Raw genomic sequence first — 21,805 nt, 5'->3', positions numbered from 1 at the left:
GATAAATATCGCTCGGACTGATTGGAGCTAATTAGAGACGTAGAGCGGCATTCTGGAAGAGCCGGGCTGGAATTGAGTTGGCCGAGCTGTCAGAGCCAATTAGGCAGCTGTGTTATGGGAGCAGAGAGAAAACACACAGTAGATTAAGTCTTGAGCCATCGTGCGAAAGTACCTGTGCGCGTGCGTGTGTGTGTGTACTTATCAGAATGACATCTGGGGGAAAAATAGCGATCATTCTTTTGTGTGATAAACTACGATACAACATCACTGTTAGCACTCGCCGCTTGTCATGTGCATATGGGTCTCCATCACGCAACACTCCAGCTGTCAGCTGCCCGGCAAACAGCTGTGGAGATCCCCTAAACACACACGCACGCACGCACGCATACACACACACACACACACACACACACACTTAGTTGTAGCGCGTACTCTTCCATCTCGCAGCTCTGTGTACATCTGGCCATAAATGCGGATGACGATGTTTGATTCGATGATTGCGGCTGCTTGTTATCACTCGCGCGCTTGCTGTAATGATGGAGTCTTTAGAGTTTGGACTCAAACTACAAAAAAAAAAAAAAGACAATTTCTAAAGAGTTCGCCCAGCTTGCAGCCAGAAGCAGCACTCAGGCTGATGGCTGGAAATAGATGAGATGCAGCGTTATTAGCTAACAAAGATCTGTGATGTGAAAGAAGATAAGTGTTACCAAAATCGTGATGTTGTTAAGGATAATTTGGACATCTTGTTATAACTCTGCCTTCATCCATTAAAAAAATGAAATTGGAATATCCTCAAAGCAGAGGATATTCAGTTAAATCAGTTTCTGCTTTGATTTAACTGAACATTGAATCAAAGGAAATGATGTTAAGTAATGCGGCCCATCACTGAAGTGAAAAAACAACATGTTTTATTACTGTTAGTCATCATTAATGTAGTTTTTAATTTTCTGATACTGCTTTCCAAAGCCAAATACAATTGACAAATGTTTTTTTTCTACAAACAATTAGGAAATGCATAAAAAAAACTATACAACTTCTAATGAAAAACATATTAATGAGATTATAGATATTCATATTGATGACTTAATGCAGGGGTCCCCAAAGCCGATACGCAGCTCGGTAGGCAATTTGGGGTTAAGTGCCTTGCCCAGGGGCACATCGACACGTGGCCTTCCGATCGCAACAGTGGCGCAACTACACATTATTCAGATGGATGCGAAAACATAGATCGGCGCCTCCCGCCCCCCCGAGGGAAGGAACGTCAGGGTGAAGGAGCGACGGTCACTAAACTAAAACATGCAGGATGCCAGCCGAATTTGGGCACCAAATATATTGATATATTGATATATTTTTAAATTACAGTTTTAGAAAAAAGTGCGTTTTTCTGTCCTTTCAACCAAAGCTAGACTCCAAGATGAACTATTTATTTCTCTCTGCTTTTTTTCCCTCGACTTTTAAACAAACTCCTGTTATCTTTTTTCTATAACGGTGACTTTTTTCACTGTTTAGTACAGCTGTACAAGAGTGAATTTAAAACACAGTTTGTGTTAAGTTTATGGAGAGGTTCCCAATTCTTTGGGAAGGGTGTGAACAGAAGCTAAAACCTCCGTCTATTAGGTGAGGCGGCGCTGCACGGTGATGGCTCTGCCGGATGAAATGAACTGGAATTACAACGCCGCGGTGGTTCATTGTTCCAAGGTCGTTCCCGGGAACATCATTATGGAAATTCACATATTCATTCAGATTGAAGAGCTTCGCAGTCGTTTAGCAGTGTTGTACTTCTTTAAATGAAGGCAACAAACTTAAATGAAAAAAAAAAAAGAAAGTTAATCTGTATTGTCTCCCGCTGCCTCGTACGGTAGACCTGCTTTGTGGCGATAAAACCAAAACCGCTCGCCATCGTGATCCAATTTGTGCTGCGCTCTTGGCCTATCAGAGGACGTCCAGCTCCGGCTCGCTGGGAGCCGATATGGAGCGGAGTCAATCAGGGGACAGTGGAGATGGGGCCTACCGATGGGAGGCGGCGAGCGTCGTCACGGGGACGCAACAGTGGCTGATAATTGGGCGTGGGAGTTCGTGGCAACAAAGCAACGCGGCCTTAGTAATAAGATTAATGATGTTGTGTTAGGTCTCGTTTCACTAAGGAGTGGATTATCTCTTAACAGCCTTCCTAAGGTGAAGGAAAGGACAATTACTAATACACAGATTCATCAGGCTCATTCCCTTTTCGGGCTAAGATTGAAATTATGTTTCAGAGCTGGGTCAGGCCTCATTCCCACAGAAAAACAGCAATTCACTTCCAAAATGACTTCGGCACTCGTTAACAAATTGCTTTTTTAGCTGGAGTTTTGCCATTGGAGTGTTGCGGCGCAGCAGAGTTCAGATCGAACACCTTGAAGGTCAGAGCTGCGACCCGAACACAGGAAAAACTCATTAGAAATTATCTTTGGACCATGTCAGGGCTAAATGCTGCAGCAGGCTTCCAGCAGGAGTATCTAGGATTAACACAGAGACACAGGAAGTATAACGCTGTGGGAAAAATATTCCCATTTATCCTGTTATTGATTTTATTTTTGTTTGTTTGTTTTGGTCAAACCATAAAGTTTCAGATCATCAGATAACTTTTAATCTCAGAGAGTGAACCAGATCAAATGTAAAATGCAAGTTTTTTGATAATTTCATTAATAAATGAAAAACTACACCCAAACCAAACTGACTACGGGCGAAAAAGTAACTGATGCTGTCTTAAATTATAATTAAGCAGATTTTTTTTTTTTTTTTACTGAATTGAGCTTCACTGCCTGACCTGTAAGATAAACAGAACCTGTCTGACAACATGAAGTACACTAAAGGACCTCAATCTAAAGAAACTCAAGAAGATGAGAAGAAAAAGATACTGACATCTGTCAGGCTGTGAAGATTCACAAAGTGATTCCTTTGGAACCACAATGAGAAACGTAACACACGAATGAAGGAAACAATACCGGGGACTTGGAAAAGAAACCAAAAATCATTCCATGAACACAAGGATAACTCATCCAGAAGCAAAGAATTTGCTGGCCTCACTCACCTCAGTTAAGGTCAGAGTTCAAAATTCAACATGAAACAAAAAGGCTGAAATGTTCTGAAACATTCTGAGGCCAAAAATCAGTTTTGACCAGAAATAAGATGCATTCTGTGGACTGATGGAACAAAAAGAAAAACTTTCTAAAGAGTGTGTGTTCTATTGGATGTGAAGCAGAAAAACAACATTGTACTGACAGTCAATGATTGGTTGTAGTGTGTTGTTGTTGGGTTTAGTCTTGATTTCATGGTGGTTGATGGAACCATCAAAAATGTCACTCTTGATAAGAAAATCCTAAAGGCTGGTACGTACTTCGTTTGAAGATGAATCACGTGGTTACAATCCGTTTTCTCCCTCACCTGCAGGCCACACCCCCTACAGCTCAGAGGCGGAGCTTAGGGTAAATATGTGGCACACTGTACGCCCTGAAGACATTCAGGGATTTTTCAAACATGACTGTCTGAAATGTGTATGGTGTTGATGAGAGAATGACATTACAACGTGACGTAAAGATTAAAAAGTCAATTTTGTATAATAGCCCCTTTAAAGCCTCTTGCATGATTTAAAAAGATGAAATACTGTGCTTTCATTCTGTGTACACTGGAGCTTTTAATAAATATTTCTCAGAGAATATTTGAGAAATATTCTCTGAGAGTGCAGAGTGTCGCTGTTTTCGTCTGAAGCAACTTTGTCAAACGCCGGCGCCATCTGGTGATGTAATGAGGGTAAGTCAAAATGTAAACAGCTAAGGCTGGGTGCACAGAAGCGGAGGACATTGTAAACGATTTATCTGTAAGTTAGGAGGAAGAAGCTGGATGGAGTGATGGAGAAGAGGAAGCTGGTCCTATTGGAACCAGACTTATTGAGCCGTGTAGTTCAGGAAGCAACGATGACTCCAATGTTTTTGGGGAGGATAATAGGAACCGTCGCCTCTAAATCACTGATTATAATAAACAAATAGTATGAATATGATAGTTATTTATCTTTAAATCTGATTAAATTCAAATAATCCAGTAACTTTAAGATTACTGGTTCAAGTTCTGTGTGTCCTAACATGTTCTGAGCATGTTGTTCATTAACCAGCCTCCCCATTCCTCCCATTTCTACGTCTTCAATTCCATTTTTCTACTTCTGATAATTGCATAACATCTCTTTCAGCTGACATCACGCAGCGTCAGCACACTAAGTGTACTGTCGCCTGCAGAAAGAAAGCGAGCATAAATTATTCTACTTACAATTAGGATAATAAAATGATTTACAACAGCATCGTGACATTTTGAGGAGGAGGCAACAGGCGATGGCTGATCTCCATGGAGATCAGAAAACAGGAAAATTATGTGGTTTTCCACGCATGAAGAGACATCGTCACACTTTCTGTTGTTGCTCTGGAAGCCGTGGCGGATCGGCGCCTACCAAGATGGCGAGTCAGTGTTGTGGACCCCTTTCACTTAAGACGTGTGGGAACCATGCAAGGTGAGAAGCTGTTGGAATACAAGCCAAAACGTTGGACCAAAGACAAAGACACCACCACTAAATAGTAAGGATTGAGTGCCGGCCGGTCCGGGTTCTACCTGCTCCAGAAACAGCTCACAGTTCAGTGTTGCAGTCACACACAGATGAACATTCCTTTATTGTGTCTTTATGAACAATTTGCACATTTATGACTTATCATTAGCAACAAGGATGACTCATCAATGACAACAGGTCATTTCAGAGTTGGTATTGTTTATGAAACAAAACGTCTGAATAAATAATGAGATGTGAACAAATCGGGCCTTTTTTTTTTCTTCGTTCCAGTGACTGAACATCCTGTATACATTATAAATCAATTCATCTAGCAAAAAACAGGTCCTAGCTTTAGAAAATATGGATTTACAGTTCAAGCCCTGTGACTTCAATAGCATCCAAAAGGAAAACAAAAGTCTGAAACCAGTAGTAAAATGTCACTATAATACAAGAAATATAATAAAGTTCTCTCTAATAAAAACAGTATCAACCAATCAGAGGGAGTTCTACCAGAAAAGACATTCTCCTGTTCGCACAAATCGGACAAGCTTTAGAAGTTTAGGCAAAGTTTTTAATTTGAAAACATTTCACTGACATGTTGTTTTGTTGCCTTTTGTCAGGACTGAGGCAAACCATGTGAGCAGATGTCAAAGTAACACTTTATTTTACAGCCTTTGCAGTTTGTGTGTCATGTTGTTACCTCATAGTCACACAGATCTATGTCTGCAGATACAGTACCAATAAAAATTATTCATTCCCTTGGATGTTCTTCACTTTCGATCCATTATGATCAACAAAGTTTGGCTTTTTGGACCAAAGAGTTGAGATAAAATGCTTTAATGTTGAAGTGAAAATGTATTTCTACAAAAATAATGACAATTAAATAAAGTATTTCACATAAATGTTGCATGAATATTCCCCATTAACTACATGCATATTTTTATTTGATTGTAATTATTTTTGTAGTAATCGATTCTCACTATAACATTATAACATATTTATTTTGTAATGTTTTTTTTCAAAAAAAGCCAAATTTTGTTGATTGTGATTGGTTTTTAAAAGCAAAATCAATCATAACCAACAAAAAGGGTAAAACATTCAAGGGGGTGAATACTTTTTAAAGGCACTGTATTTACTTTTGGATCATCTAAAAAGAATCAGCACTGATCCTGACTTTACTTCAGTAGACTTAAGATACAATACCATTTTGTTGAAAAAAATAATAATAACACAAGGATTTTCGGTTGTGCTACATTTCTTCCAAGAGGAAAAAAAAAAACAAAAACAAAACATTCAAAAATGTTTAATTTTACCACCATTTTGTCTTCAGAAATCACATTTTCTGAATTCTCATTTAACATTACAGCAAGAACGGCACCTGAAGTCAGAATGCTGACATCTGGAAGTTACCAATATGAGTCCAATATCAGTTTCCAGTATTGGTGACATGGCACATAGTCATTAGCACATTTTACATTTTATGTTTCAATACACACACATGAAATGTTCCTTTTGTGTTTCAACACAAAAACATGGAGAAGAAAACCAAAATGACTTGTGCTGGTAATGGCAGCTAAAACCACGACTAAAAGCAGATCTTCATGTCAACGTGGTTCCAGATCTGAGCTCTAACGTCTGAGGAGAATGGAAAACGTCTGGTTACACAGCGGACATTCGATGACACAGCGACAAGATATTATGTGTGAATCTGATGTGAAACATATGCAGGGTGATATTTTTGCATGAAAGATATATAGAATAAATATTAAGAAGCTGAGCAGTAATGGTGACTGTAATTTGTGACATTTCTACGTTTGGAAATATGTCCATTATCTGCTAGTTTGATAGGCAATTCGATCAACGCTGATGGAGAACAAACTGAATTTGTCTTGATTTAGCAAATACGAAACGCTTTGTTGGACATGAGCAGTCATATTGGATAGACTGGATGTCTTTGGAAAAGTCATTGTTTTGCTAAAAAAAATCTATATTTATTCAGTTTTTTTAAATATACAAGTACATATCTTTTTATTTTTATCTTTTTTTTTACAAATGCTCATAATTTACTTTAATTCTGTTATTTTAAGAGCACTACCTAAATTATACAACTTATTAATTTGTTTCAATTGGCAGCTATAAAGTTAGGTACTGTGTTGGAGTTAGCCAGCTATCAGCTAACAGTACAGACAAATATTTTAGATTGTCAAACAAATGTTAATAACAAACAAAGACAACCTATATTAATACAAAACACTGTTTTCTAATGAGTTGATTTATTTCAGGAAAAATAAATAGAGTCAAATTGTGCAATTATCTGATTAATGGAAACAATGGAAGGTTTTGGATGGCCTAGTCAAAGTCTAGACCAGGGGTGTCCAAAGTTGGTCCTGGAGGGCCGGCGTCCTGCATGTTTTAGTTCTCTCCCTGGTGGCAGTAACAACATTTTCATCATGTCAATGTTCTTCTTAGACCTCTAACGAGCCATCATTTGATCCAGGTGTGTTAAACCAGGGAGAGAACTAAAACATGCAGGACGCCGGCCCTCCAGGACCAACTTTGGACACCCCTGGTCTAGACTTAGCTTTGATTGAGATGTTTAGACAGGATGTCCATGTAAAAAAAAAAACACTCCAACTCTTCATCCTGCTAAAAACAGCAGGCCAAAATTCCTTCAAAATAAAAGACTCACTGCCAGATAATAAGGCTCCATGGCAGTTGTTACAGCTAAGCTAAGCTATCAGGTTTAGTGAGTGATGTCTTTTTCATGTACAGACAAGTTGTATATGAAACCAACCTACAGATAGGTTGGATATTTCGTTATTAAATCTGTCTATTATTGAATTTTTTTTTTAAACCTGCTTTATGTATTTATTCGCGTTATCTTTGTCTGATATTAAAATGTGTTTAATGATCTGAAAAGTGTCAAAAAGGATCCCAGGAGAAATCTGTGTGGGCGCAAATACGTTTGGACAGCACAGGAGGAACATCTCAGACAAATCATCAACCCCTCACAATCATGCGCACACACACACACACCACACACACACACCCCACACACACACATACACACAAAAGGATAAATTACACGTATAGTTTTGAGCAGCAGGAGGAAGCTGGAGAACCCATGCATCTACGAAGGACGACATGCAAACAACAACAACCCAAAAAGCAAAGCCAGGATTCAAACCCAGGAGATTCTTGCTGTAAGACGGTGGTGTTGGTAGCTGTGCCACCGCGTTGCCTCGACGCAGATTCACTTTGATGTGAAACTTCTCTTCTTTAAGAAAGTAAAACTTTTTTTTTTTCATTAAAGATGTGCTTTCGTTGAAATAATTCCTGAATCAAAGGCTGCTCTAATAAGAAAATGCATCCCTTTAAGAATGGACTCCATAAAACCTGTCAAATGATGTGCTTTTTAAAACACATTGTAATGTGTGTTTATACAGTCAATATAAAATATATTAATTTATATACAAACCTTATTTTCAAAGGTTTCTTTTTTAATTAAGCAAAAAAAATGAATCTGTCGTTAATTTCTTTGAACCTTTACGTGCCAGACAAAATCGAAAACCTAGAGTTAGCGTCATTTCCGTTTATTAGCACCGTAACACTAGAGACAGTTAGGAGAGGCAAAGAAAGTAGCTTTATTGTTAACTAAATACGAACTAAAAACCACATTTTAGTGACAACCATATGTCATTTACCATCTGAATGGATTACAAAGATGTTCTTAGATTTAAATGTTTCATCTTTAGAAATTTGAATATGTCAACTGTAACATAAAAACTGTTTTTATGTTACTGTTTGTTAAGCTAAACTGTCGAAGCAAGGACGTTGTTGAAGCAAAGAGAACTGGATCAAAACAAAATTATACAGTTTCACACAAACTTGGTTTTGACTGTTTAAATATTAGATCTAAATACAAAAAAAACATGTAAAAGTCCATATTTCTGGTATTATAGGATGGTATAGCATGGATAACTGAATGCTACTTTGGAAACATGCTAAAGTCACAACATTGTTTTGTTTCTCAGTTTTATTTCTATTGCAAAATTTCAGATACTAACGTTGTGCTCAGCTGGCCTGCCTGCAGTCCAGATCTGTCTCCTGCTGAGAGCGTGAGGTAGACTTCAAATCCCTTATTCAGCAAGCTGGCCACAGATTTACCTGTGCACCGCATGTAATGTTAACACACACAAAACCCCCCAAAACAGAACAAAAACCAGACGCATCTCCCAACTGTCTGAGTGTTGCTGGCTTTAGCTTTTAGATTAGCTTATTTATTGTCTGGCAAATAAAAGATGCGATAAATCACCTAATCCTTTAGCTAGCGCTGTGTGTTCAGTTGTGTTTCAACTAGAAAGCCTCTTGAACACGGAAAGATTGTAGAATAAAGTGCACTACAGTTGAGTTATACACATCTTCCGGGTACAGCAGCTGCAGGCCGGCCGGCCAGGAGGTTGTAGAGCTCCAGCGTGGTTCGTGTTGGGAAGCAGGTCTGACACCGCAGCCTGCTGTCAGAGCTCAAATCTGGGGTGAAGCTGGAGACGACCCCGGCCCTCTGGTGAGCCCCGGCTCATGTTCTCCACTTCAGTCTCATTCTGAACCGCTCTCTTCTAAAGTTTATTGGTGTGCCTTTCTGCAGCGGCATCAGAACGTATCCAAACGCGCGGCCCGTGCTACGTCACCGCAGGGCTCAGGCTCCTCCCTGGGACTGGAAGTCACACTACTCTCATATATTCACCATAAATTATTATAATTTTTTCATTGTAGACAACAAACTTAAAATTATATGTCAGAATTAAGGCAGTCTTTTCATTCTTAAACAAGAGATAAAATTGTATTCAGTAGGAAGAGAAAAAGAAAAGGTAGGTCCCAAAGATGTCACGTTTCCTTGCTTCCACAGGCGATCCTTTTACGTTTTGTTCTTAAATTCTCAAGTAAAAATCTTGGAGAGTTCTTAGATAGCGTCTCGTCCTGTTTACCTGTCGGTTTTGTGTTTCAAGGCGTCCTTCTCGGCCTTACAAAAGCCTGGGCCCGTGACGTGGTCAGTAACCTCGGCTCTGGAGTTATACGTGAACCGATGGGACGCTCTTGTTGAGGACCTGCGCTCTCATTAGCTGGACGCTGGTCATGATCTTCTTCTGATGACCCATGAGTGTCACGCCAAGCCTCTGGATGTCCCTGGTGACATGAAAACTGAATCATTTTCATCATCCACACTGGCAAAAGCAGTGCTGTGGAAAAAAGAACCTCCCCTTTAAACAGGCTTTCGAACTTTCTAAGACTGTGTGTGTTGGTTGTGTTTAGGGGTCGGACCCAAGAGGCAGGCGATGAACCAGAGTGTAAGATGATGTCCAAAATGGAGAATGGAAAAACTGACAGAGAAACGACTGAGCCAACAGAACAGAAAAGAACAGGGAGGAAAAACAAAGTCGTCGAGGAAAAATGGAGGACAAGGACTGACAGAAAGACAAAAAGCTTTGCTTCCAACACAAATGTGGACAAAACTTTGTCAATATTCCGCTAATGTAAAAAAACCCCAAAAAAACAACTAACCTTGCAATTGCTGTGTTTCCAGATAATAAGAAAGGCAGTTAAAATCACATGTGGATACATTTGTTTACGCGATAAGTCATTAAAAAACATGCAGCGCCTTCATCCTCCAGCTACTTCCTGTCATCTTCTTCTTCATGATTTGCACCAGTGGCAACATCCGATTGTTGATCATGTGACTTGTGTGAGACACACAAAAAAAGCACATTTCTATTGGAGTTTTACGATTAAAGCAATTTCAGTACGGCAGACAAATCACCTCAGCCTAGAGCCACAACCTTTTAGCAAAAAACTTTTCTTTTTTTTTTTGTTTCAAAATTGCTGCAAATTTAATTTCAAAATGTCAAATTGCTCAATTGGTCAATGGAAACACAGCTAAAGAGAGCAGAAGAGCTAATCACAGTTGAGTGGAATCAGCTGGTGAAGGGAGCAGGCAGAGGCAAATGAGGAAATGATGAACAGCCGGGAAGGTGAGAAATAAACAAAGCAAGAAGAAAAGAAAACCCGACCCGACACATACAGTAAACACAAAGACACAGTATTCTAAAGAATATATTTTAAAGCACAAACTATGCGAATGAATTAAGTAGCGCCATCATATAAACTAAAAGTGTAAGAAAAACATTGAAGAAATAATCAAAACATAAACATAAATGAAACTGCTGATCATTACAGTAGCGCTCTGCAGATTCACAAGGTTGCAGTGTGAACAGCTGGCTGTGCTCAGGACTTTAAAAAAAAGCACATTGTGAGCTTTTAAAGAACACTGGAATTTATTGTGATTTCTTAACTTTTGTCTTATTTGATTAATGTTTTTTTTAGTCTGTTTGGGTCTGCTTTGTGACTTCTCTTCTTAATTCTACTTAATGATCACTGCTCTGTACCAAGTTAATAACCACTTGAATAAAATGTCTTAATTCCATTTAATCTAGTTGATTTACTTACAACAACCATTTCATATTTCATAGTTTAAGGAGTATGATAGTTCTCCATCATAGTGCTGACTCACCCTTGCTTCATGCTGATGACGTGTCCCAGAGTGTGGAAGCCCCCTGCTGCAAAGTGTTCTTTGTATCGGCCCATCTTTATGGTGTCCAGCCACTCGTCTACGGAGCTACAGCTGCTGAAGTCAGGGATGGCTCTCTCCATTAACGGAGGACTGCTTAACCTGCAGCAAAGAGAAAAGGGAAAGGCTTCGGTTATGGGATGGAGATGAAACTGGACAAAAAAAATCTTAGCTGAAGCTGGGGAGCAAACAGTGAGACAGAATCAGCAGGAGTTGGAACGACAGACAGGTTAGTGTCTGTGGTTGGATGAGCGCTGCCTCGGACACATCGAGGCTGTTTTCACACCCGACAGTCCAGTTGACTCGGTTCCATTTGGGACTTTTCAGCTGCTTTGGTTCACATCCATAAATTGAACGCTTTGAAAAAAAACTGTTCAAAGTGAGATTTTAATGGGTAGAGGATTTCTCTTTGTCTTTGGTAAAAGACCATGAGCCATTTCTCCTGCAAGTGTGAAACCTGTGAGTTTGTTCTGGTTGTATTTACCCAGAATGCCCTGTGGTGTAGTCACTTCCTGCCTTTGGAGCGGTTTCAGGTCCGCTTGGTGTTCACAAATGCATTCAAACTGAACCCAGAGTTAGATTAGCAGGACCAGAGTTCACTTTTCTGGTCTGCATCAGACTTTGTGCCTTCACATCTCCCCAAACGAAGCTTTCTAGGCAGACGGACTGGAGTTTGATTAAAGCGGACAAAACGGAGGCAGTATGAAAGCACCTAAGAGAATCCTTCCACTTTCTTCTGTCTCAAGTATAGATTATATCTTCTGCTGTTGCACGATGCTCACACACCAATAACTCTTCAGGACTCGGTATCTAACTTCATGATCTCAGGGAAGGTCCAGCTTCAGACAGCATGTCCCCTCAAATATGCCACCAGATTTACTGAGGATCAACGTCAATACCACAGAATGGACTGTAGTTAACACACAGAGAATTCATCACAAAAACGATGAGGAAAAACCTGTTTGTAACTTTATCCAACCACATGCACATTTGACAGCAGACAATTGATTCTGGATTTACTCTGCCTCTCTCAGTAGGACACCTAGTAGCCTTACAGTCTGTCGGCATATATTGTCCTGAAAATCCTCTTCTCTGGAGGTGGTGCCTTTGCTCTGACTGGTAGCTTAATCTCCTAATCACTTAAACCAATATTTAATGAAATGCTGGCACACCGTCTGATCAAATTAAGCTGGGCGTGTTGCACAGCAGAGCCACGTCGCGTCGCCGCACACAGAGATTCGGCGAGCCTCCCACCTACCTGCAGAGAGAGTCCATGGACTTCAGGTTCTCTGGGTTGCGGATTAGCTTGTCGAGAACGGTGACTATCTGGCAAAAGCGCGGCCTCTCGTTGCGATCTTTCTGCCAGCAGTCCAGCATGAGTGTGTGCAGGGCAGCGGGGCAGCCCATCGGTGCGGGCAGCCGGTAGCCCTCCTCCACAGACTTAATGACCTGCAAATGTTAAGCAAAAGTCACACGTCACTGGCGCAAACAGAGGGAAGAACTCTCCCGGCAAAGGTCGGATTTGGCTGACGACGCTCACGTCTCTGTTGGTGAGATTCCAGTACGGCCGCTCTCCGTATGACATCACTTCCCACATGACCACGCCGTAGCTCCACACGTCGCTGGAGGAGGAGAACTTCCTGTAGGCTATGGCCTCCGGAGCCGTCCAGCGGATTGGGATTTTTCCGCCCTATATGTCAGTCCGTTCAAACAGAATCCGACAGCGTTATATGCTGCTCCTCTGCAGCTGAGAAGTTTCTCAAAAAATATGTTGATTATCACTGGAAGTAATCTTTAAAGTTGTCATGCCATGTGATTTATCATAAGGTATACTTTATTTTCCAATTTATTTACTCTTTAAATATATATATTTTTGGCAACGATTATATTCAGCAGCAAACTTAAAGCTGCAGTAGGAAGCTTGTATAAAACATGATCTTTACATATTTGTCACCATGTTGTTACAGCATAGTATGAGACAGATAATCTGTGAAAAGATTGATCGGAATGTACCGGTGGAAAACAACCAATCAGAGCCGGGAGGAGGGTGTTAGCGCTATCAATCGTGTCAATCATGAACACGCCCCCAAATGTGCTAATGGCAGAGAAACAACTCACTGTAACAGGAAAAAAAAAAACATTTATATGTCGTTGTTGGTGGCCATGTTAACTAGACTTCGCATTCACAACAGGCTATGTATCACAGCAGAGAGAAATCATATCATAGTGTGAGGGAAGTAAGATGAACGAATGATTGACAGGCCTAAGCCCCTCCTCCTGGCTCTGATTGGTTGCTTCTTGTTAGCACTAGGAGCACTGGGAAAAGTCAGAGGAGCTTGATTTTTTTTTACAGATTATCTGACTCATGCCGTTCTGTCACAACATAGAGAGAGTTTCAACAAATATGTAAAAAGTATATATATATTTTAATAAAAGTTACATAAAGACATTGAAGGGAGACTGATGAAGAGGTTGGAAAAAGGATTTCCATCCCTTGAACCTTTCCACATTTTGACATAAACCACCAGCTTGAATGTATTTTATTCATATTTTTGTGTTTGTCCAAAACCAGCAGCTCGTAATTGTGAAGTGAAATTGCTTCCAGATTGTTTTTGCCAATAAAAGCCTGAAAAGCTTAAGTGTGCCTGTGTGACGCTGTGCAGGAGGACCAGCTACAGCTCAACCTTTCTTCCCATCAAATCTGACGAAGACGAGCAACAACCAAACATGTTGCTGCTAGCATGATTCACCGAGGAGAAGGTGATGAGCGGTGGAGACAAAGTGTTCTTCATGTTGCCAGTGCACTGTGTTCAGCATGGAAGCACTTTGTATGCCTTACTGCTGAAAATGTGCTATATAAATAAAATTACCTTTACCTTTAAGCTCTACTTGTAGAACAGGTCTATTTACTGGATACAAAAAGTTCATGTAAGTTTTTGAAAAAAACTAACTGGACACCATAGTAACCCAGTCTATATAGACATGCAAAGAAGTTAGTTGTTTTACTGACTCACTCATGTTATCATAGATTGCTAGAGGTTCTATTCTTCTTCATTATACAGAATCACAGCCCGTTTCAAAACTTTCAAAGAGTTTTGAAACAGCAAATATGGGCCAACTTCTGAGACTAATTATAGAAATTTGTGGGTGCCACTGAAAGATTAGAATGTCCATCAATTTTTATTATTATTCAGCTTGGAGAATTCTGTAGTTTAACATTTTTTCTTTAAATATATATATATATATTAATAGCTACAAATATGGTCGTTTGTGGTTACATTAAACTATTATGGTGTAATTAACTTAAACACTGCAATTTATTTTGCTCCTCTTTGAAGAAAGGTGCATCGTCTTGCTTCTCTTTAATGTCGACAACCAAACAAAAGTGCTAAACACGAAGGTGTAAAGGCGACACATCTTAACTTCATACTTCAGCCCGACTCTGTCGCCGCCTTTATCTCAGGAAAATGTGGCGTTTGGTAAAAGTTTCCTAATCTCCTGGCAGTAATGAGGATTAATCTCCAAGTACTATCGAGCATTAATTGGAGGTGTGCTGTAATGACGCTGTGCTTTCTCCACTATCTATCGCGCTCTGCGATCCCTCTCCTATCAGGACGACGCCGAGCTGCTGCTCATAATCCCTCTGCATTCTGTAATATGATTGCTGTGCTTAGACATTCTGGGACAAACAAACGCGTTATTTTCATCTGTGTGCTGTTAAGTGATAGAATCGGATTTTGAAAGCTTTTTACTTTTTTCACTTGAAACTCAATACTTTAGCTCTCAATGGGCTGCAGGATTAATACGGAGCTACTCCCGAGTGAAGCGCCTCCACAACCAAGACAATTTTTACTTTGCTCCCACTTTCATATGACTTGATTGAATTTGATAGTATTGCTTCTGTAAAAGTGTTTTGGAACCGAACTTTACTTTGTCTTACTTTCTAGGCCAAACGTCAATCTATGAGTTAATTTTTTCTTTTAACAGTGTGAATTGTGTGTGTGTGTGTGTGTGTGTGTGTGCGTGTGCGCGTGTGTGTGTGTGTGTTCATGGGTGATCACCCGCTCCTGTTGTCATTAAGTTTTCTGTCATTTTTAAGTAGATTTAATTAACTTTAATTTTCTTCCAAATTAAAACTACACTTTGAAAGATTCCCTGCTGTTTGTCTCACAGAGTGATCCTTCGCCTGTTTCACACCGTCTTCATCAACTTACTTTAAAATTTGACTTTCAAAGAATATCCAGCGCATATCATAGATAAGATGTTTAAAGGATATGATTAAGATCAAATGTTTAAAAAAGCCAAATGTACTAATTGAAAAAAGACTAAAGTTAACTCAAACCTAGATGTTTCACTGTCGAATATTTTATTCGCACAGTGGCGCAGTTGGTAGAGCTGTTGCCTTGCAGCAAGAAGGTTCTGGGTTCGATTCCCGGCCCGGGGTCTTTCTGCATAGAGTTTGTATGTTCTCCCTGTGCATGGTGGGTTCTCTCTGGGTACTCTGGTTTCCTCCCACAGTCCAAAAACATGACTGTCAGGTTAATTGGTCTCTTTAAATTGTCCTTAGGTGTGAGTGTCTGTGTGTGTGTGTGTGTGTATGGTTGTTTGTCTTGTCTGTCTCTGTGTTGCCCTGTGACAGACTTGCGACCTGTCCAGGGTGACCCCGCCTCTCACCCAGAACGTTAGCTGAAGATAGGCACCAGCAACCCTCCCGACCCCACTGAGGGGCAAGGGTGCCATCATTTTGACGGCCCCTCTAGCGCGGTGCCCCCTGGCTGTGTCCCTTGGTCTTTATAGATCTTTCACCAAAAAAATCCAACAAAATACATTTAAGTTTGTGGTTGTAGCCTAAGAACATGTGGCAACATTCAAGGGGTCTGATTACTTTAGCTAACCACTATAAAATCCACACTGTTCATTTAAAATACCTTATCAAACAAATGAAAATCAACATCAGAATCAAATATTTTGCCATAGGAATATTTTTCCATTTGTGAACGACTGGTATGAAACCAGAGAAATCCTGTTTAGAATGAAAATCAGACATGTTTTTCCATGGAGCCAATAATGGGAAAAAGTTACTCAAAGCAACTTAACACATCATCCAGCTGAACAAGGTAATCTAATTTCTAACATGTTGGTAAATCAAGTCTTTAGTGCTTTAACACTGCATCATTAATCAGTTCTTATCAAAGTCTTGCCTCTTTTGAGGCCAGGCAATTCATTTGAAAGAATTTCTGAATGTGTGTGAGTGTGTGTTGTTGCATCAATGCTTGCCTCAATGTGAAAACTCACACTGGTGGTGTATGCAGCGTCGGGGTCGTCCTCCAGGACTCTGGACAGGCCAAAGTCAGATACCTTACACACCAGGTTGCTGTTGACCAGGATGTTGCGGGCGGCCAGGTCCCGGTGGATGTAGCCCAGGTCGGACAGATAGGTCATACCTGCTGCGACGCCGCGCAGCAACCCGACCAGCTGGATGACGGTGAACTGACCATCGTGTCTCTACGAGAGGAGAGGAGAGGAGAGGAGAGGAGAGGAGAGGAGAGGAGAGGAGAGGAGAGGAGAGGAGAGGAGAGGAGAGGAGAGGAGAGGAGAGGAGAGGAGAGGAGAGGAGAGGAGAGGAGAGGAGAGGAGAGGAGAGGAGAGGAGATGGTTATGGTGCTGCGAAAACGTCTCCGTACCCTTAAAGGCTTGATTAGTTTTTGTTTCTTTCTCATACTCGGGTGTTTCAGATCATCATCATCATCATCATCATCAAAAGAATAAAAAAATAATCAAAAGAATAAAAAAATAAAAAAAATAATAATAATCTGAGCAAAAAGTTGTTTTCAAATTTAATTTATTAAAAAACTTATCCAGTACAGACTGGTAAAGACCAGCTCTTGGTCTTACGCTTTGCTGATAGTCTGGACTCTCGGTTGCTTCCTTCCTGGAGGTATGAACTCTGTTTATGTTTCAAATTTTGCCCAATTTATAATGCTTAGCTGTGACGTTTGTCATGAATCTTAGCTCATACTGTCTTTGCTGTAAGCAGCCGTCCTCCACTGTGAAGGAAGAAGTGCTGATCTGAATGAGGCGCCTGCTGATGATGTTAATTTAATCATTTGAAGTGTGACCAACACGGACCGAACGACTTCCTTCACTTCCTCCCGCGGTAGTGAAGGAACTGAATAGCCACTGCTGAAACTACAGGCAGACTGCAACTCTGAAACAGCAGAAAATCTACGTCATCGTTCACAACTTCTCCTGTTCCCTGATTGGCCCGGTAGAAATCCAAACAGAGAAATCCACTTCAATGGGAGGAAGTTGAGTCTGTGCTGTAAGTGAGATTAGAATTGAGTGGGAAAGCACAGGAAAGAGGTCAGGCCTGGCCCAATGTAAAAACTAGAACTTTCTTCACCTTAAAACATAAGATAACGATAATAAATCACCTATTTGAGGTTTCATTCATTAGCCTCAATGATGCCTCTTTTATGCTTGATCTGTAGAACAAGGAAATCACTAAGAAAAAAAAGAGAACAAAACAGCAAATAATGCCTCAACCTCACGAAATCCAAGACCAGGTAAGAAACAAAGTCATTATTTAAAAGGTTACAAAACCCCTGGCACTCCAGCATACCACAGTGAAGGTCATTAACCACACATGACTAAAACAGAGACTTCAGGTGAAGTTTCCAAACAGTGGTCAACCTGCTAAAAAACTCCAGGAGTGAACCTACGACCCATTCAGAACCCGACAGAAGAACACAGAGCAAAACGCAGAACTAATTGGTCTCAGGTCCTGATTCCACAATAAGAGACTGGAAACAAATGATGGCATCTCGAGATCCTCTGGACCTGATAAAGAACTATACAAGAACAGAGCATTCACCAGAGGTGGAACTTTGATCTGCTCCTTCAGCAACTGGACAACTTGACAGTAATACCAATAAATCAATCAATGAAATCAATCAGAAAATCCTAAAGGAAACTATCCAACCATCACCTTAACATAAAGTGCGCTTGGTGTGAGCGGCAGGACAGTGAACGGTTCATGTGTTCAAGTTTTACATTTCAGTGGATTGAGATGATGCAGTTCCTGCTCAAAAACTAACACACAACACTTTCCCTTAATAAATGAAATCAATATCTGAAAAGAAGAGCATTTTCTATTTACTCAAGTCATCTTTGTCAGATATTAAAATGTGTTAGACGATCTGAAACATTTAGTGTGACAACTAAAAAGGAAAAAAACAGAAGGTCTGTGAGGGGGTAGATACTTTCTGCCTGGAGCCTTCAGGGGCATATTAGGGAAAAAAAAAACGAATGAGTGTGATGATACTGAAAATGAGCCGAGTAGATTTTAATCAAGATAGAGAACACACTAAAGATAAGACAATAAAGCAGTAATGTCATAAGCTTTAAAGTCTGAATCTAAAGCATTTTCATAGAAGCAAAGACTGAAGCTGATAGAAATTGTGAATGTAACCTGTGAATAAACCTAGTAGAAACAACGCAAGACTCAGAAAGAAAAGCCTCTAGTCTTGTCAGAGAACCGACTCTTCAGTGGAGTTATTTTCTGCACTTCATGTTTTCTGCTCCCGCCTAATGATGGTTGTCTGTGCCATACCAGAGGCATAAAACGCTTAAAACTTTCTAAGTCCAAACTTCTCCATTTTACTCAAATGTGTGGTCCATGCTAGTTTGAAATCTCTACATCTTGTTTATTGCAGCCAAAACAGGACAACAACATCTGATGAAATCACGTTTAGCATAGCCTGGTCAATTCTCTCTAAACAATTAGGAGAATTGTTTAGAGAGAATTCTAAACAATTCTCCCAAAAAAAGATTATTTTTTCTTTTTTTGGGACATTTTTAAAAGTTTGCTTAAAATTCTGCTTTTTATTTCTCAGTTGGATGGAAACATTCCTACTGGGTTATGATCCAATTGTAACTGGTCACTGGAACAAATGAACCGTTTTAAGAGGAGAAGTAAAGATTTAGAGAAAACCTAAATAAAAACAGAGCTGCAGTATAAAAACAGAAAACATTGCTTCAAGAAGATTTAACAGCTGATTATAAATGAATACTGACCCTCAGGAAGGCGTCCAGAGAGCCGTTCTCCATGTACTCTGTGATGATCATCACCGGTTTACCTGCACACACACACACACACACAGAAATATTCAGCTACCTGGTAAAGATGTGCAGAAGGCAGGGATGCACCGATCTACTTTTTTCAAATAAACTGCAACAAAACCTTTCAACTGGTTCAGAAAGTGAAATTAGGGATTCTAAATATAATATAATATAATATAATATAATATAATATAATATAATATAATATAATATAATATAATATAATATAATAAAACATGACATTGCTCAGAGCACAAAACATAGAATTACACTAAATAGATCTGACCTTATGGATTGGGAACATTGTCACGATCCTTTATCTAGAATTTTTTCTAGATAAAAAAAGTCAGCGTACTGTGAGTTACCACCCCTTCTAGTCGGATAACGTTTGGATGATCAAACTGGGCCATGATGGACGCTTCAGCTAGGAAGTCCCTCTTCTGTTTCTCAGTGTATCCCGCCTTCAGCGTCTTCAGCGCCACGGGGATGTCCCGCTTCCCAGGAAGCCTCATCCGTCCATAACACACCTCTCCGAATTCTCCTGAAATCATGACAAAGCGACAGCAGAGTATTTTTCCGTTTCAATAAGTGAAACTCTTGGAAAAAATAAACATTAGTTTCTAAGAACTCATAAACATTACTTCCTGAGAACATACAAATAACACAATTTGAGAATTGTGAAGAGTTTGGATGAAGACGTACTGGTGAGCAGGATGTCAAAAAGACTCCACAAAACCAGTGCACTAAGTGTTGAAATTATACTCTGCAGCTTAAAAAACCCAGTGCATTGTAACAAGGTTCATATTTTAAAATCTGGATTTTAAACATCTCCCAATGTACTGAATATGGACTTGTAGGTTAGGATAGGATTGTACTGATTGCAGTTTTCTGGCCGATTGTTGATTACCAATTTTCAAAAAGCCTGCCAATTCGGATTTTGTCTGATACAAATATTTTTGTGTCTGAAATGTGGCTAAATATAGCAAGAAAGTCCCTGAATTGGGAACAGTGGGGTGACTGTTGTTAACTGCAAACATGCAGACATGACCTGGAGGGCGGCGCTAACAGTCAAACCTCTCAGGGGAGAGCAGAAGAGGACCTTAGACCTTAGCAAAGGTAGATAAGATCAGGGGGAAAGATCAGCTTCATATAAAAGTATCGGCCGATCGCCAATCTCCCAAAATTAGGAAAATTGGCACCGATAAATCAGTGCATGCCCAGCTTTACCCTCACACATTCTGCATCTGGTTTTGTGAATGAGACTGCCAATTCATTTGTTTTCTAAGTTAAGAGACAGAAATAGACTTGAGGCCTGACTTTTCACACAGCAAATACAGAAGCTAAGTATAACTTGCTTCTTATCTTGCTTCTTAAATCAGGAGAGCTCTGATTTCCACGTTGTGTGTTTGTGTGTAGCAACAGCAGTCATATTGTGGAGCTGACACAGTGTTAGTATTCCCTGCCTGGCTGCTGAGCTGTGACTGACGGCTCCACGCAACGCTCTGATTCCACTCCGCCATCCTCCTCTCCGCTGCACCCTGCAGCCTTTTACACCGGCCAATGATTTTAAGTTAGCCTACTCAATGAGTCTTACTGTGTGTGTGTGTGTGCGCGCGCGTGTGCGTGCGTGCGTGTGCGCGTGTGTGTGTGTGTGTGTGTGTGCCTCTGTGTTTGTCTCTGTTAGTGTGAGCGAGCCCATGTTTTTTTTTTTTTTTTTCACCTGAGCCGATGATTTTCTCGATCTTGATCCTGGAAGCTTCAATTTCTCTGGCAAATTCGTGGACCGCCTGGCAGGGGTCCTCGTACGTGTGCGGGTCGATATAGAACCTCGCGTCGGGGAATGACACTAAGATAAACAACATTAGCATTTGGTCACATAGCGGAGGACGGGAGCGGCATCACATCTGAGCCCGAGTCGCTGGAGCGCACCGGGAAAGCCTGATGAAAGGACCGGCAGAGAGACAGAAGGAGAGAACACAAACAGACAGAGGAGGAGGAGAGCGGCCTCCTGCAAGCACAGGCTGATGAAAGCTGTTTGCTCTGAGGATTTCCTTTATTATATGTGGATGAAAATGCAATCCCTTTAAAGGGGCAGTGTCACAGTATGTAAAATCGACTTTTTTTCAGCTTTACATCATGTTATGACGTTGTTCCCTCATAAAAAACATACCAGGAGTGTTGCCTTCATTCTTTCATGCATGTCTGAGAAATCCTGTAATCTCCATGGCAGCCACTCACTGTGCAAAATGCCTGATTGGACCTAGCTCCGCCTTTGAGGCGCAGCTCCTCCTCAGAGATGCTGCTTCACAGAGCAGCCCTCCCCCGCTCAGATCCTTCAGACTAGCCCAGCAGTAATTAGCAAACACCTGGTGGATCTGCACGTCTGTCAATATAAGAGCAACTTCTTAGAGAAACACTGGTAAAAATGTTGTTTAAGAGCTAATAATGGAGCCAGGTTGTGATGATTTCCTAGGGACGGAGTTTCAGAAAGA

At 40.5% G+C, this 21,805-nt stretch overlaps 1 protein-coding gene across 4 annotated transcripts in view; it reads right to left on the bottom strand.

The window, feature by feature from the left end:
• Positions 1-4,664: 4,664 nt before the first annotated feature.
• Positions 4,665-21,805, bottom strand: part of epha8 (eph receptor A8) — a 132,833-nt gene continuing 115,692 nt past the window's right edge. For 2 of the 4 annotated variants that reach the window (XM_008410260.3, XM_008410262.3), the window contains exons 13-20: positions 21,034-21,159; positions 19,669-19,854; positions 19,269-19,330; positions 16,470-16,697; positions 12,733-12,882; positions 12,451-12,641; positions 11,136-11,294; positions 4,665-9,754 (exon numbers count right to left, since the gene is read on the bottom strand). In XM_008410260.3, coding sequence (XP_008408482.1) covers positions 9,640-9,754; positions 11,136-11,294; positions 12,451-12,641; positions 12,733-12,882; positions 16,470-16,697; positions 19,269-19,330; positions 19,669-19,854; positions 21,034-21,159 — 1,217 coding nt within the window. In that variant the 3' untranslated portion in view covers positions 4,665-9,639. The remainder of the gene's footprint in view (positions 9,755-11,135; positions 11,295-12,450; positions 12,642-12,732; positions 12,883-16,469; positions 16,698-19,268; positions 19,331-19,668; positions 19,855-21,033; positions 21,160-21,805) is intronic. The other 2 variants (XM_008410261.3, XM_008410263.3) reach the window with 1 other exon arrangement.

Source organism: Poecilia reticulata, chromosome 5, assembly GCF_904066995.2.
Source record: "Poecilia reticulata chromosome 5, P_reticulata-male-v2, whole genome shotgun sequence".
NCBI lineage: Eukaryota > Metazoa > Chordata > Actinopteri > Cyprinodontiformes > Poeciliidae > Poecilia > Poecilia reticulata.
This window is presented reverse-complemented; position numbering and strand designations above follow the sequence as displayed.